This window comes from Scomber scombrus, chromosome 16 (assembly GCF_963691925.1).
Source record: "Scomber scombrus chromosome 16, fScoSco1.1, whole genome shotgun sequence".
Lineage (NCBI taxonomy): Eukaryota > Metazoa > Chordata > Actinopteri > Scombriformes > Scombridae > Scomber > Scomber scombrus.
The window spans coordinates 11,745,961-11,759,199 of NC_084985.1; the positions used below are offsets into that span (position 1 = coordinate 11,745,961).

The window sequence follows — 13,239 nt, forward strand, 5'->3', positions numbered from 1 at the left end:
GTGTTTTTATTTTTGTAAAAGTGTGTAAAAAATCCCTGTGGTAGTAAGAATAATACAGTGAAAATTTGGTTTATAAAAAACATTTGCAGCATTACAGTCCGTAGTTTAAACATTAACTGTTTTTTTATTTTTATTTTACTGTAATAACTTGAAGCAAAAAATACAGTTTGTGTGTTACACTTGTGTCAGTGGGTTTAATTTCATTTTACTGACGAGGAGAAGTTTAGCGATTGTAACTTTTTGATCTGTCAACAGAGAAACTGAGGCCAGTCATGAAGGTCACATGGCATTTAATTTAAGAGTCACATAAATTACCTAAGTTAAAAAAGAAACTTCTTCGGATTCATAATATTCACACCTTAAACTTGTGGCTGAAATGCTCACAGTCAACCACTTCGACCTCTTCAGCCAACAATACAACAATTTCTTATTGCAAATACTTTTTTTTGCTCACTTTTAATTGCCTCATTAGTGTTGTGACCAATCTGGGAAATTGTTACTTTGTTATGAATAATGTATGCTCATATTTATTTCCAGTAAAATGTTGCCTGACCTGAGATTACCTCTGCAAAATAACCTATTAACAGTAAGCACAAAACAATAGCACTTGTTTAATGACAATACAGCAGTCAACGGTACGAACATAACTCAGTCAGTGCCATTACACCACCAGCGGTTCTCCAAACGCTCAGGCTGTTATCTTTAAGTGACCGCCCTCCATCTCTTCAGAGGCCACGAACACAGTGTGCAGGTGTGTGATTAAAGGTGTCATTCCACCAGGTGACCTTGGGGGTCAAAGGAATTGTGGGTAAATTACCTTGCAGAAGGCCAGACCTATATCGAACGCCTCAGAATGAACCACAAGGTTGATTGAAAAATGGATATTTGCATACAAGGCACTGAGCAGGGGCTGGACGAGCAGCAAACCCTGGCTCTCTGCTCGGGTGGAAGTGCCAACTCTGGGAGGGAACGAGTCCTCATTAAGCAGAAAATCATCATTTTCTGAAGCTTAGAGTTCTCTATCCCTCTCCCTCACAATACAATAGGCCTGACACTAGTTTGAAAATATAACCGAAACCTAACTAAAGAAACCTGTGCCTTGTGTTCAGAATGAACTGGGTTCTGCTCATAAATAATACATATAATGATAGATTGCTGATGAACTGTCTAATGAAGAGGAGGCAAGAGGGATGGGGAGGGGGCCAGGGCTTTTGCTGACGAACAGCAAATTATTATTTTTTTTTATAGATTTAAAGACCTCGCACACAGCACGATGCAGGAATGCTAATGTCCCTGGCATTTTTGAGAATGCTGTTATCTTCCTGGCACTGCACATTAGCTAGAGATATGGTTTCCTTGGCACTAATTTACCCATATACAGCAGGCGCTGGAGGTTAGAATCAAAACTTAATGAAACCTCTAATTTGACCAAAAGTTCATTCCCGTTAGGGAAATTAAAGCCTGCTAATTAGGGATTACAACCTGTTTTATGAAATTTAAATGCCAAGTCACAAGTTGTTAGAGATATTAGGAAATCGTAAAACATGTTGCAAGTAAACTTTCTTTTAGCAGACTAGATTTATGTTGTCAGTTTGATACAGTATTCCAATTTACATTATGCCTCCTGATCAAATGAAAACAGTAACAGCCAGAGACTTGATTATCAGTCTCTCTCTGTTTTCAATCATGACCCACAATGTTTTTAATGGCACTCAGGGCTCCCTGAGAATAAACTTCTTGGTATAATACCAATTTCCATAGAAGGAATCTATCTTCTGCAGTCACTGTGTCACACTTGCTTTTCTCATCATAAACAACGACCCCAGGCTGTATAAATATTCTCTTCACTACATCATTTAACTCATAACAACATGCTCCCTTGTTGTTCTCCCTGCCACCATACTATAAGCCTATACTTCCTCTACATCTCCCTGTCATTTGCTATATGACGAATGCCATATTCATTTCCTGCGCCTCCTCCTCTCTTACGTTTCTGCCTCCGTGACAGGCCTGTTCTTGGTCCTGTCATTGCCTGTCACCTGTGACACGAAAGACAGCATGTTTCTTCCTTGCATCATGTGGTAAATGAGCGCCACTTCCATCTCTCTCTCACCTCTCGATTCCTTTCTGCTCACGCAAATACATGTGCACACAGGCAATACACACACCTGCAGCTCCTTCTCTTCTCCTTCTTGCTGTAGATCCTGCCGCTGACAGGTGCTGGGAGGGCTTTCAGAGTCCTGACACAGCAGCAACTCAAAAATCAGTGAATGTGCCGATAATACAGAAAGAAGGAGATGCCGAGTGAATGAGAAAGACTGAAAAGAGAGTAAAAGAACCAGAGATAGATAGATAATGTGAGAAAGAGAGTAAATGTTTGCTGTGTCTAAATCAGCAAGTGGAGCAGGTGCTGCAGGCCAGATCTCTACCTCCAGGCAAAATGATTTTGGTAATGAGAGAAGAACAAACAAGTCACCTCTAATAAACATGTTTTAGCGAGCCAAACAAATGCTTAAATGCTGCTGAACTAGCTGGACAAAAAAATCTGCCAATGTGATATTGTGAGCTCTCACTGTTATATTGCCTTTTCCAGTAGTTCTGGCCATTACAATTTGTTTCCTGCAAACACAACTCCTGATAATGAATATATGTGAGTAAATTCTGCCATTGATGCAGCTGCTTATTCTGCATTTTTCCCTGTTTTTTTACAGCAGTGCCTCTAAGCTGCTGGCTCCGATACAGTACGCATGAGCACCACCAGAAAGGTTGAGGTCTTTAAAGATACTCCACTTCCTGACACACCATTAATATTCTCCATACAGACTCTTCCTCTCCTCTACATACAAATACCCTTCCTCCCTCCCCCTATCTCCACATCAACATCCACCCTATGCCTTTACATCTCTGCACTGCCTTATATCTACCGCCTCCTTTTTTTTTTTGGTACGCTTCCCTCCCCCATCCTGACTGTCTTCCCCTTCCTTTTGGTTATTTTTTTTGTCGTAACTTTCTCTATCACTTTCTCTTCCTCTTCCTCCTGGGAAGTGGCACAGAATCGCTTTAAGTGCTGCAAAAGCAAATCTATTTATCACAACCATCTATCTCTTACTGTACATATACTTTATGCAACGCTGAAAGACACACTTACATGCACAAACACAGGGGCTGCAGATGAAGAAAAGCACAGCTCATCTCATGTGTACTTACAGGCTGTACTAGAAAGACAAGTGCATGTGCAGTGAGCGAAAGGATTTCTAAATAATGACACAATATACTGTATGTGATTCACTCTTTCAGTAGAAATAGAGTGATAAATTAAAGGGAGGTAAATGGGCGGTAGTGCCCACTCTCCTCCCACGCACAGCAATGCGGTTGAGCGAAGCGGTCTTCAGGGACTTCCCATTGACTCCACGCAAGGTGAGAACGGAGCAGGAACAGAAGGCTGAGCAAAAACACTTCAAACAGCACGGCAGGAAGACAGAGAGGGCTGCTGCTCCGTTAGGCAAACGCAACCAACAGAAAAGGAAACACAGGCACGAGGGAGAGACTGACCAAAAGAGACGGAGAGGGCCAAGACGAGGAGACAGAATCGTTACTCTGCTTTCACCAACAATCAATCAAACAAATGTGTATGCATGCGCACACACATTCACCCAGAGAGACAATGAGACATGAAAACACCTTAAATGCCACCTAATAGCAGCCAGACACACACGGAGAATGAGAGAACACAGCAGGACATTGATATTCTATACACCCACACACAGCATGGTGAAGATCTGGGCCCGACTCTGCGTGTCTTTCAGTTTTACACACGCTGGTCTAGACACAGTCCCATGCAGCATTACACAGGTTGTTACCGTCAGAAAACACCATGTAAGTCATTTTCTGACACATGCTGTACACACAAAGTAAATGTTTTGTAAGAGATGGTGGTTTTAACACTATTACAGTCATGAGAACAACCACACACAGATGCCGTCTGTACATCACCCAAAGCAACCCAAAAGCAGCTGAACAAACCAAATAAATACCTTTACAAACAAAGCATTGCTGCTGATTGGTGCATAGCCAGAGGAGGATTTGCACTGTTTTAACAAGGGAGCATGGTGAACAGGTAGACTAATGCTATATATTTTTTCCTGTAATCTAGTCATTAATAGTTAAGAATTAAAAATGTAGTGATAACAAGCAGGGCGCTAACCCTTCTTGCCCCCCCTTAAATCATCCCCCCCTGGCTGTAACAAATGCAAATAACAGACTATACTGTAGAGCTGCTTCTCTTACCACCACTACACACTGATAGAGAGAGCAAGAGACATATATAGAGAGAGAGAGAGAGAGAGAGAGAGAGAGAGAGAGAGAGAGAGAGAGAGAGAGAGAGAAGGCAAGGGGAAGAGAAAAGGAACCCCCCCCCCCTCCCCCCCATGCTAGTAGTGCGAGATGAGTCACCTACTGTCCATATAGATCAATGGGTAAGAAGACCAGGAAGCAAAAAAATGCATATGTGTGAGTAGAGAGACATGATTATGCATGTGCTGTAGTTCATGTATTAACCATTACTGAATTTACACATCAAGGCGGCAAATGAATTCCAAATAGATTTTTGATGCAGACCAACACGAGACCTGATTAAATGATGAGGTTGAAGATATGGAAACATGGATGAGAAGAAAGGAGTGAGGCAGCACTGTCTGACTAAGTTTTACTCTGATTCACAGACTTTGTATTGCGTAATGAATTGTGTGCACAGGTCAGATTACAGTAACAGTTACCTGCTCTCTCCATAATGTGTTTTATTTCTTAACTCTACATAGCTTCCTGCACCACACAGAGTATTTAAATATCTGCAAATGTAAAAATTTGAGCAGCACAGCCCTCCAGCATCCTCACAGTTTTCACTTTCATTTTTTTTCTTCTTGCCAGTATGTAGCTTCCCATCCAATCCACTTACATCACACTTTCAAGCTCTAAAGACTTTTGCTATCATATTTGTAATAGAACAGTTTCGCTTGAAGATATACTGATTTAAATGTTCCCTCTAACAATATAAGAGGGACACATTAAGCCACTGGAGGTGGTGGCTGCTTCTGCTGAAGGGTCAAATTACTTTTAGTCATTCTGGATACACAGAGCACTGGAGAGGGATTTCAATTTTCTTCAAATATTCTCATTACAGAGATGACGGCTGCCAAAGGGTCTCAGACCTTCATATAATTACATCTTCAATAGGAAAAATCTCAATTATAACAGAATACCTAATTATCACACTGCCCATATTGGAAATTGCCCTCGTATGAAAGGAAAACTGGAGCCGTATCATCCACTAAGCTGTGAGGACAGTTTCCACTTCTCGTAACACCGCTGTTGTTAAGCACCCAAGAGCATTAGAGGGAAGACCTGTCACGGCTCAAGACCTGAAGGGAATGAACAGAGAACAAGATATGACAGAGCACAAACCTGTGTCCTCGCTCGCTGCCTTTTTTATGAAGGGACACTGATAACTCTGAGGGCGCCAGTCAGTGCAAAATACCACCTCAATTGCCATGCCTCAGAAGAGGCCTTCTGCTTCAATAACAAAACAAATTATTTTGGCCAACTGCTGTGGCTGCCATATCGTTTTCCGGGCCATGTAGCGTAACAAGGCCCATTTCCCAAATAATCAAACTCTAGCCAGTGACCATCCACCTATCAACAGCTTTGATCTTTTTCCTACATGGCAGCCATTTCCATCATAGCAGCAATGTAATTTCCCAGTGGGTAACTGGCACTGCGGTGCGGACTCCCAGTGTAATGTGCTGTGGAGCCACCATTCAAAAGTTTGAAAGCCCTCTTTGTAGAAAGCATTTGCATTCAAATCATTGAGTCTGAAATTGGTTCTACCTGTTGGGATCAGGACTATCTCCTGTGGGTTCCCACTGCCAGTTAAGTGCAGTTTTTATAACCTTGCAGCACAAGGAATGCTAATGGCTTTTGATGGCATATGAGGGGCCTAACTATGTTTTTCTTTGGACTCCTCAAAAGAAAGTAGCATTCGCCCTCACCTGGGAAAGCTCTTAGATGAGTCCCATGGCACTTTCCCATCAGAGCCAATGAACAGGCAATAATAGCCCAGCAAACCTCCAAATTTCTCACAATAATGAAGCTGAGAAGACTCCAGGTACCTTGGACGTCAAGAGGGGACAGAGAGTAATAGTCAAAGTTTTCACAATTTGCTTTTGGTTTATACCTATTCAATTCCAGGTTGATTAACTGCCACCTCTAGAGGTTTTCTCTGTATCCCCACCCACCTTTTAATTTAACTCACTGCACTGTAGAGTAAAATTAGTGTTTACCAAGAGCAACAGCCCAGAATGAACATTAATGTGTTTGTGCTTTTTTTTTCAGTTTTTGCAATTAATTGCATCTATGTTTGACCGTAAGGGTGGATATATACCTAAAATACAAATAACAATTCTTTAGTCATGGCATATACTAGATATGTTTGCCTTGGCTTGCTTTGAAATGGTATGCTGATGAACAGTGAGACAGGTTCCCAACCAAGCTTTGAATATGTTAAATGAACAGATCTGATTTACAGCTCAGCAGATCTAATTAACAGTTCATGCCTAAGACCTTTTATTCTTATGTTGCAGGTTAGTAACTTACAGTTTGTTAGGTCCCCTAGACTTATTATAACATATCTTCTTTCATCTGGGCTCAGCCTCATATTTTTTTTAACCGTTCCCTTCTCTGCTGCTGCTATACCAAGGCCTTGTTTTGTGTAGACATAAGCCTCCATGGAGCATGAACCCTTGAGCAGTGACTGACAAGTCTGTAATAATCAATTCTCAGGCATGCTGTTCCAAGGCAATACTTGATCTGAGCTTCCCGAGCTGAGCTCAGAATATTTCATGGCAATTTACTGACACCGTGAAATCAAATTAAAAATGCATTTGGACATTGATCACCTGATGCACCCAGATTGATTACTGCCCAGAAAGCAACCTTGTTGTGTTTTTGTTCGGCCAGCCCAGGGTCCATCCACCTTCCCCTACCATATAAATGTATTGATCCCCACACCCACTCTTGGATCTATATAAACCATTAAACATCCTTTCAGTGTTTCTCCTTCCATTTACGTGACTCATAACAATTTTCAATGAGCTAAAAATGGCTAGCACCACACTAGTGCAGGTCTGCAGCATAATGAAACCAGGTGATAATGTCAAGTTAACTATCCATTTAACAGTGTGGCTCATCAACCTAATCTCCTGGATGTCTAAGCCAGATAAAGAATATAAAGCATTCGCATATTCGCAAACAACTTGAATAGTTGGAGAGGAAAATACTTCATTAGAGTTGAGGAGACATGTTTAGTTCAAAAACATACCGAAGGTCAATTTTCACTTTTCAATCAGTGTTATACTAATTTAACATAACTGCGTCTAGGTAAAAAGCGACACACTATCTAATGGTGTTTAAGGAGCTTTTGTTTTACAATGAATGTGAAAGACGAAATTAAATCCCAGTAAATAAGACGCATTTGTAAGCAAAATTGCAGAGACAGACCAGAGACGGAGCTGCAGGTGGATGGACAGGCATGTAATCAGGTAGCAAATGCGCTTCTCTCCTTTATGCTCCATATGTGCCGTGTTCGCTGGGCAGAGGGGCAGGTGAATGGCGGAGGGTATTGTCTCTGAGCATTGGTCCACATGAATGACCAAGCCTGTGTCCACATTAGCACAGATCAACTCCCTTGGGTATCATCTCCTTAGAAAACAGCAGCTCCAGCAAATTCGACCAAATAACCTAACTTCCATATCCGGTAAAACCCGCTCTCTCTTTCACCCTTCCTGACTTTTGGCCAACTCAATCAATCTTTCCCTCGCTTGTTTCCCCTGAAAGACTGCTCTGCTTCCCACCTTTCCACCTCTCCATTACACCCACCTCTTCTTCTCTGTAATATTCTTCACACTTTGCATCCTTCTATCTCCCTCCATCTATCTTCAGATTTCCCCTTCTCCATCACTCACTCTCCATTTTCTTCATTTCTCAGTAACGATTCACTCCACTGCAACAAAATAACTACAAACCTTTCCCTGTAGGGTGTCAGGGTTCTCCTCTGCCCCACAGGGAACCATATTCAAGTCTAGCTGGGTCTCTGCACACCCGCACAGACCAACCTGGCAGTTAATGAGCCTGTTGAGTAAGACGGCACCTCGACTCAACATTGATCACTAGGCCTGCGTACCTCGAACTCTCAGAGAAGCTATTTGTCACGGTGATAATTTATTTTGTAGCACTGGATATGGTGTGCCAGGGATCGGGTTGTTTTTTCTTCGTTAGGTTTAGGGGCCTGACAGACACCATTTCAGGTCCAAATCGGGTTCATAATGTGAGTCATATGAGACATGCAGAGCTGTAACTCACCAAGGATCAACTACACACAGTGAAAGGCAACTTTCATCTCACTGGACAGGCACGGAAATGGCAATATAGCAAAGAGATGGATGCTACATTTTCAAATTTCCTGCTATTCCTTCCCACATGTGTGCAAAGATTTTTTACTCTGGTGTCCTGTTACATTATGAGCATTAGTGGATACACTGTGTGACTTAGAGAAGGAGTGGGAGAGTGAATGAAAGCCACACTGTTGTTTTGATCCTGCTGACATGGGGTGCCCAATTATGGAGATGCGGCCTGCCTAACCAGTGAGGCCAAACACCTGATGGGAGGAGGTGGCAGGAGCATAGGACGCTGCTTGTGGGTAGGCGAGGCTACCGCAGAGCACCGCTGCTCCCGCGTGCTCTCAAGATGTTCCACATCTCCCCCCTCTAATTGGCAGATGGCCTCAGATGCGAGATGATTTAATGGCCTGCGTGTGTGTTTTTTCCTGCCTCAGTCAGCCATTAGCAGGGACATCTGTAACGAGTTGGCCAAGCACACTGCTGTGAGCGGAAGCTGAGAGCAACACTTTCTAATGGGGGGTAGTGCGGTCGTGACGGACTTGGGTGGTAATCAAAGCACTCTGAGCTATTTCTTTGGGTTATGATAATCGAGACATCTCGTTTCAAATTGTCCGAGGCAGAGGAAAAAGCTATAATAAATCGTCTGATGTTGTTTACCTCAGAAAAACAGCAAAAAATCAAACAGCACAGTATTACCGGGTATGAACTGTGTGACAATCTCCTTTTGACTTTCAATACACCAGAGCAAGACATTTCTAGCTGAGCGTTATCATAAAAAGCCATTTTCATGGCTTTGGCACAAACAGCTTGACTTCCAAGTGATCCCATTTCTTGCAGCTGTGCCGTAACCATCTGTGCTGAATGCCGCACTCAAGGGTAAAACATTAAGGCCTCAACCAGTGTTTGGCCCTAAAGGCCTCTGGTTTCTGGCTCTCTGTTGCTACCTTCATTTCTTACTGCTCCCTCCTGAGCTTGTCTCTGTAACCAGAGCTGGATGAGGGAAGGAGCTGCATCGTTGAACAAGCGAGGCCTTCAGCTGGTTCTCTATGTTGACAGAGTGGTGGAGAAGTGGCCCGGAGCCGAAGGCCTTTTAAAGCTTGATGGCTATCAGTATTCTTGCCATAGGCTCTGAGGATTTGTCTGCTACCTGTAAACTGGGTCAGTTTTTGCATTATTTTAGAAATGTTTCATCTCACCACGGAGAAAGAAGAGGTTTTGCACATGCAGGCATGTAGACCCACCTGCACTTTGTCTCTTTCTCTCTCTATTTCCCTCCCTCTCTCTCCTTCTCATATACACACTTTTCTGAATTCATTAATATGAGCACATATTTGTCATTTTACCACATAAATGTCAATTTAAAGCAACAAAATGTGCTAACACTGTAATGAATGACTAAACTGAGCAACCATACCCATGCTGTGAAAATCATTTTAGACATAGACCAGCATACTGCGGAAAGACTAATTAAAATTGATAAATAGGACTAATAGTGATTATGACATGCAGAACTTTTATAACGCTTTAAAGCAAGTAAGTCCTGCTTAATATACCCTTTCTCTATTCATGTCACACTGACGGGATTAACTGCAGTCATAAATCTAAAGCAGTTTTGAATGTGACTGCATTCACACATAAACATTAATGAGGAGCTGACAGTGCCACACCACCTTTCCATCAGTTTTTTACAGCAGTTTTTGTACTGTTCGACTTTAGGAAACCTTCAAATATTTGAATGAACCCACCATCCATATGTATTCAAACAACTTTCATACAATTTCTAAGTCTAATCATCTACTGTATGTGTACTCTCAGCTGAGAGCCTGGGAGGTGAATGAAGGACCAAGAGCAGATGGGGGGGCGGTAATGAGATGCGGAAAAAAAGGGAATTGAGGGGGACAGGCCGGCTGGTGAGACACAGTAGAAAAATAAGAGAGGGAAGAAAATAACCAAGTATGAGATAGAGAGAGGCGATAGGAGAGACCCGTGTCGAGGTGAATACAAATGGACGGAGGAGGAACACAGATAGAGAAGACGGAGGAGGAAGAGGAGAGGAGTGGGGGGCAAAGAGGGAGGTTGTGTGAGGAGAGGAGATAAAAGAATGTGAGAAAGATGGATTCACTGTTGGCTAATGAGAAGACAAAGGCTGTAGAATCCACATCGATCTCTGCCCCACAGCTGGCTTTATAGCTCACAGGTAGAGAGACTGGGGAAGCTTACCTGAGGTAAGCAACCATAGTGTTGTAGGAGGAATCACAGATTCAGACTCAGATGTGTGTGTATGTGTGTGTGTGTGTGTGTGTGTGTGTGTGTGTGTGTGTGTGTGTGTGTGTGTGTGTGTGTGTGTGTGTGTGTGTGTTTGCGTGAGTGAGTGAGTGAGTGCATACATTACAGGTAATGTGTCTGTGTGTGGCAAGCATACTTATTATCAGTGAGCTCATATTTAGTTCGAGCTGTATATGTGAATTATGTATCTGTGCTGCAAGGGGGGCACGTAGGATGATCGACAACGAAAAACTGAGAGCATGGCAAATGAAAAGATGACTGCTTAAATGAGTCATTATTGTTCAGCAGTAGATGGATGGACTAATGTGAGATACAAATCAAATATTTATAGCAAACCACTCTCAGTGTGCTGTGTAAAAAGATGCGGAAACAGTTTGCCTGTGCAGATGCATTATTCAAACTGATTAAATGACCGGAAAAGAAAGAAATATGAGGCACAAAATTATTCAAGAGATGACAAGATGCAACATTTTATGAGACTTGACTATCACAGACAATCAGGTGATGTCTTATTTAAAATGGAAATGGTCTTATTGTTTGGTAGTTATTTAATGTAGGTATTTCAGTGGTGTTTCACAGCCTTCATGCTGGAACTTAAAGACACATAGCTGCAGAGGATGAACACAGTCTTTTAAGCAAGTTATCAGCGCAGGTGCACATCAACAAAGAGCACAAGTGAATTTGCATTGAACACAAACAGGGCTGCAGACAGCCACTTACAGTAGGTTTGAGCTGTTCCAGTACACTGCATGCCGGTCGCTGGCTCTCGACAGGTGCAAGTTTGCAAGCGCCAGCGTGATGAGGCTGAGAGAAAATAACGTTGCGAGAGCCATAATCCCTCCGGTGCTCGTCCAGCGCTGGTTCCCCTCTCTTCCTTCTGCGTCCCCGCTCCTTCAGTCCCAGGCGACGTGTCGTTCACAACATCCCAGCGGTCAAAAACGCCTTTTCAAGTTCCCAGTTACCTTAACAACGGGTTGAATCAGGGTGACTTCTGACTGCTTACGTGTTCATCAACTCAAATCCCATCGCGACGAGATCCATTTGGGCATCTTCACTTCTTTTTCGGTGCGCACTTTCTACTCACTCCTTCTTTTGTTTGGTAATTCTGCTTTCATTCAAAAAGAGGAGCAAATCTTACTAATGATAAGGCAGGAGAGGTTTCCACATTCAAAGGTGACAGCTGAGGTCGGTGTTTATTGTTCTTCACACAGCTTTAAAGTCGCATCCAAGCCCCGCTGGATCCCCGTTGAAAGGTTTGTGTACCTGCCTCTCCTCTCATCATCATCATCATCACCATCAGCAGCAGCAGTACCAGCAGCAGCAGCAGCAGCCACACGCTGCGCACACAACGCTACAAACCCGCCCTCTGATGGCCGAGATGCGCTCACATGTCCATCTATGCTGCTGCCCCGCCCCCTCACAACGTCCACCGTGTGTGTGTGTGTGTGTGTGTGTGTGTGTGTGTGTGTGTGTGTGTGTGTGTGTGTGTGTGTGTGTGTGTGTGTGTGTGTGTGTGTGTGTGTGTTAAGGTTTAAAATGATAATTAGGACGAAGTTTCTTTCAGGATAGAAAATTATAATAATGGTTTGTTTGAGTTTAGAGTGAAGGTGGGGATTAGGACTACAGTAGGTTTAGCTGTAGGCTTTAACACACCATCCAAAATGTAAATACACAGGTCACATCACATCTACTTTTAATAGTTTATAGGTTTTACTGCATTGGAATTAACACAGGAATGGAATAAATTTGATATACCAGACAAATTCAAGGAAAAAACACAGCATTTATTATAGTCGAAAGGCCAGAACAGCCTCAGTGCACCTTGGTATAGATTTAACAAGGCTCAGGAGGGATGAACATCATTAATTCTTCCAAATGACATTTCCCAATTTAGTGTTTGGATGATTGTGGAGGACAGAAGTGTCTGACTACATAATATCAACCCAATAATAGCCCAACCACAGATTGTGAAAGAATTGGGTGGTCAGGGTTGTCCAACATGAAATCTGGCATGCCTCTCAGCCAAATCAAGAATTTATGACTTTATAATCGTCTAATTTGACACAGAGACCATGTGAAACGGTATTTTAAAAATCACGTAGTCTTATTGAGGTATGACACACTGGTCCAACATCTCCCAAAGCCTTTCAACTTGTTGAATGTGGAGACTGTGAAAGCCGAGGCACAGGATTCAAATGATTTTCATCAAACCATTCAGTGACCCCTCAAGTCCTGTGTGGGAGCATTTGCATTTATTATATTTCTTCATTCATTTATTCAGGTTTTCCCTTTACTGTAATCTGTCACCTGTCAGTGCATCTGTGATGTTCAGAATGGTCTGAGGCTCAATCTGCATGTGCATTAATAATAGAGAAGTAGGTGTTTTTCTGTGATTTCTGTTGTTTTCAAGACAGGGTTTATTAGTTTATTCAGAGATTGTGTGCAAAATGACCTACTTATTCAAGGGAATAAAATAAGGTTACGGTCAAGGAATTAGGATTCA

At 42.5% G+C, this 13,239-nt stretch overlaps 1 protein-coding gene across 1 annotated transcript in view; it reads right to left on the reverse strand.

Annotated features, from left to right (window-relative positions):
* The window catches only part of efna3a (ephrin-A3a), a 56,225-nt gene extending 44,656 nt beyond the window's left edge, over window positions 1-11,569 (reverse strand). The window contains exon 1 of the mRNA XM_062436267.1: window positions 11,457-11,569. Within this exon, the coding sequence (XP_062292251.1) occupies window positions 11,457-11,569 (113 nt within the window). The remainder of the gene's footprint in view (window positions 1-11,456) is intronic.
* Window positions 11,570-13,239: the final 1,670 nt, after the last annotated feature.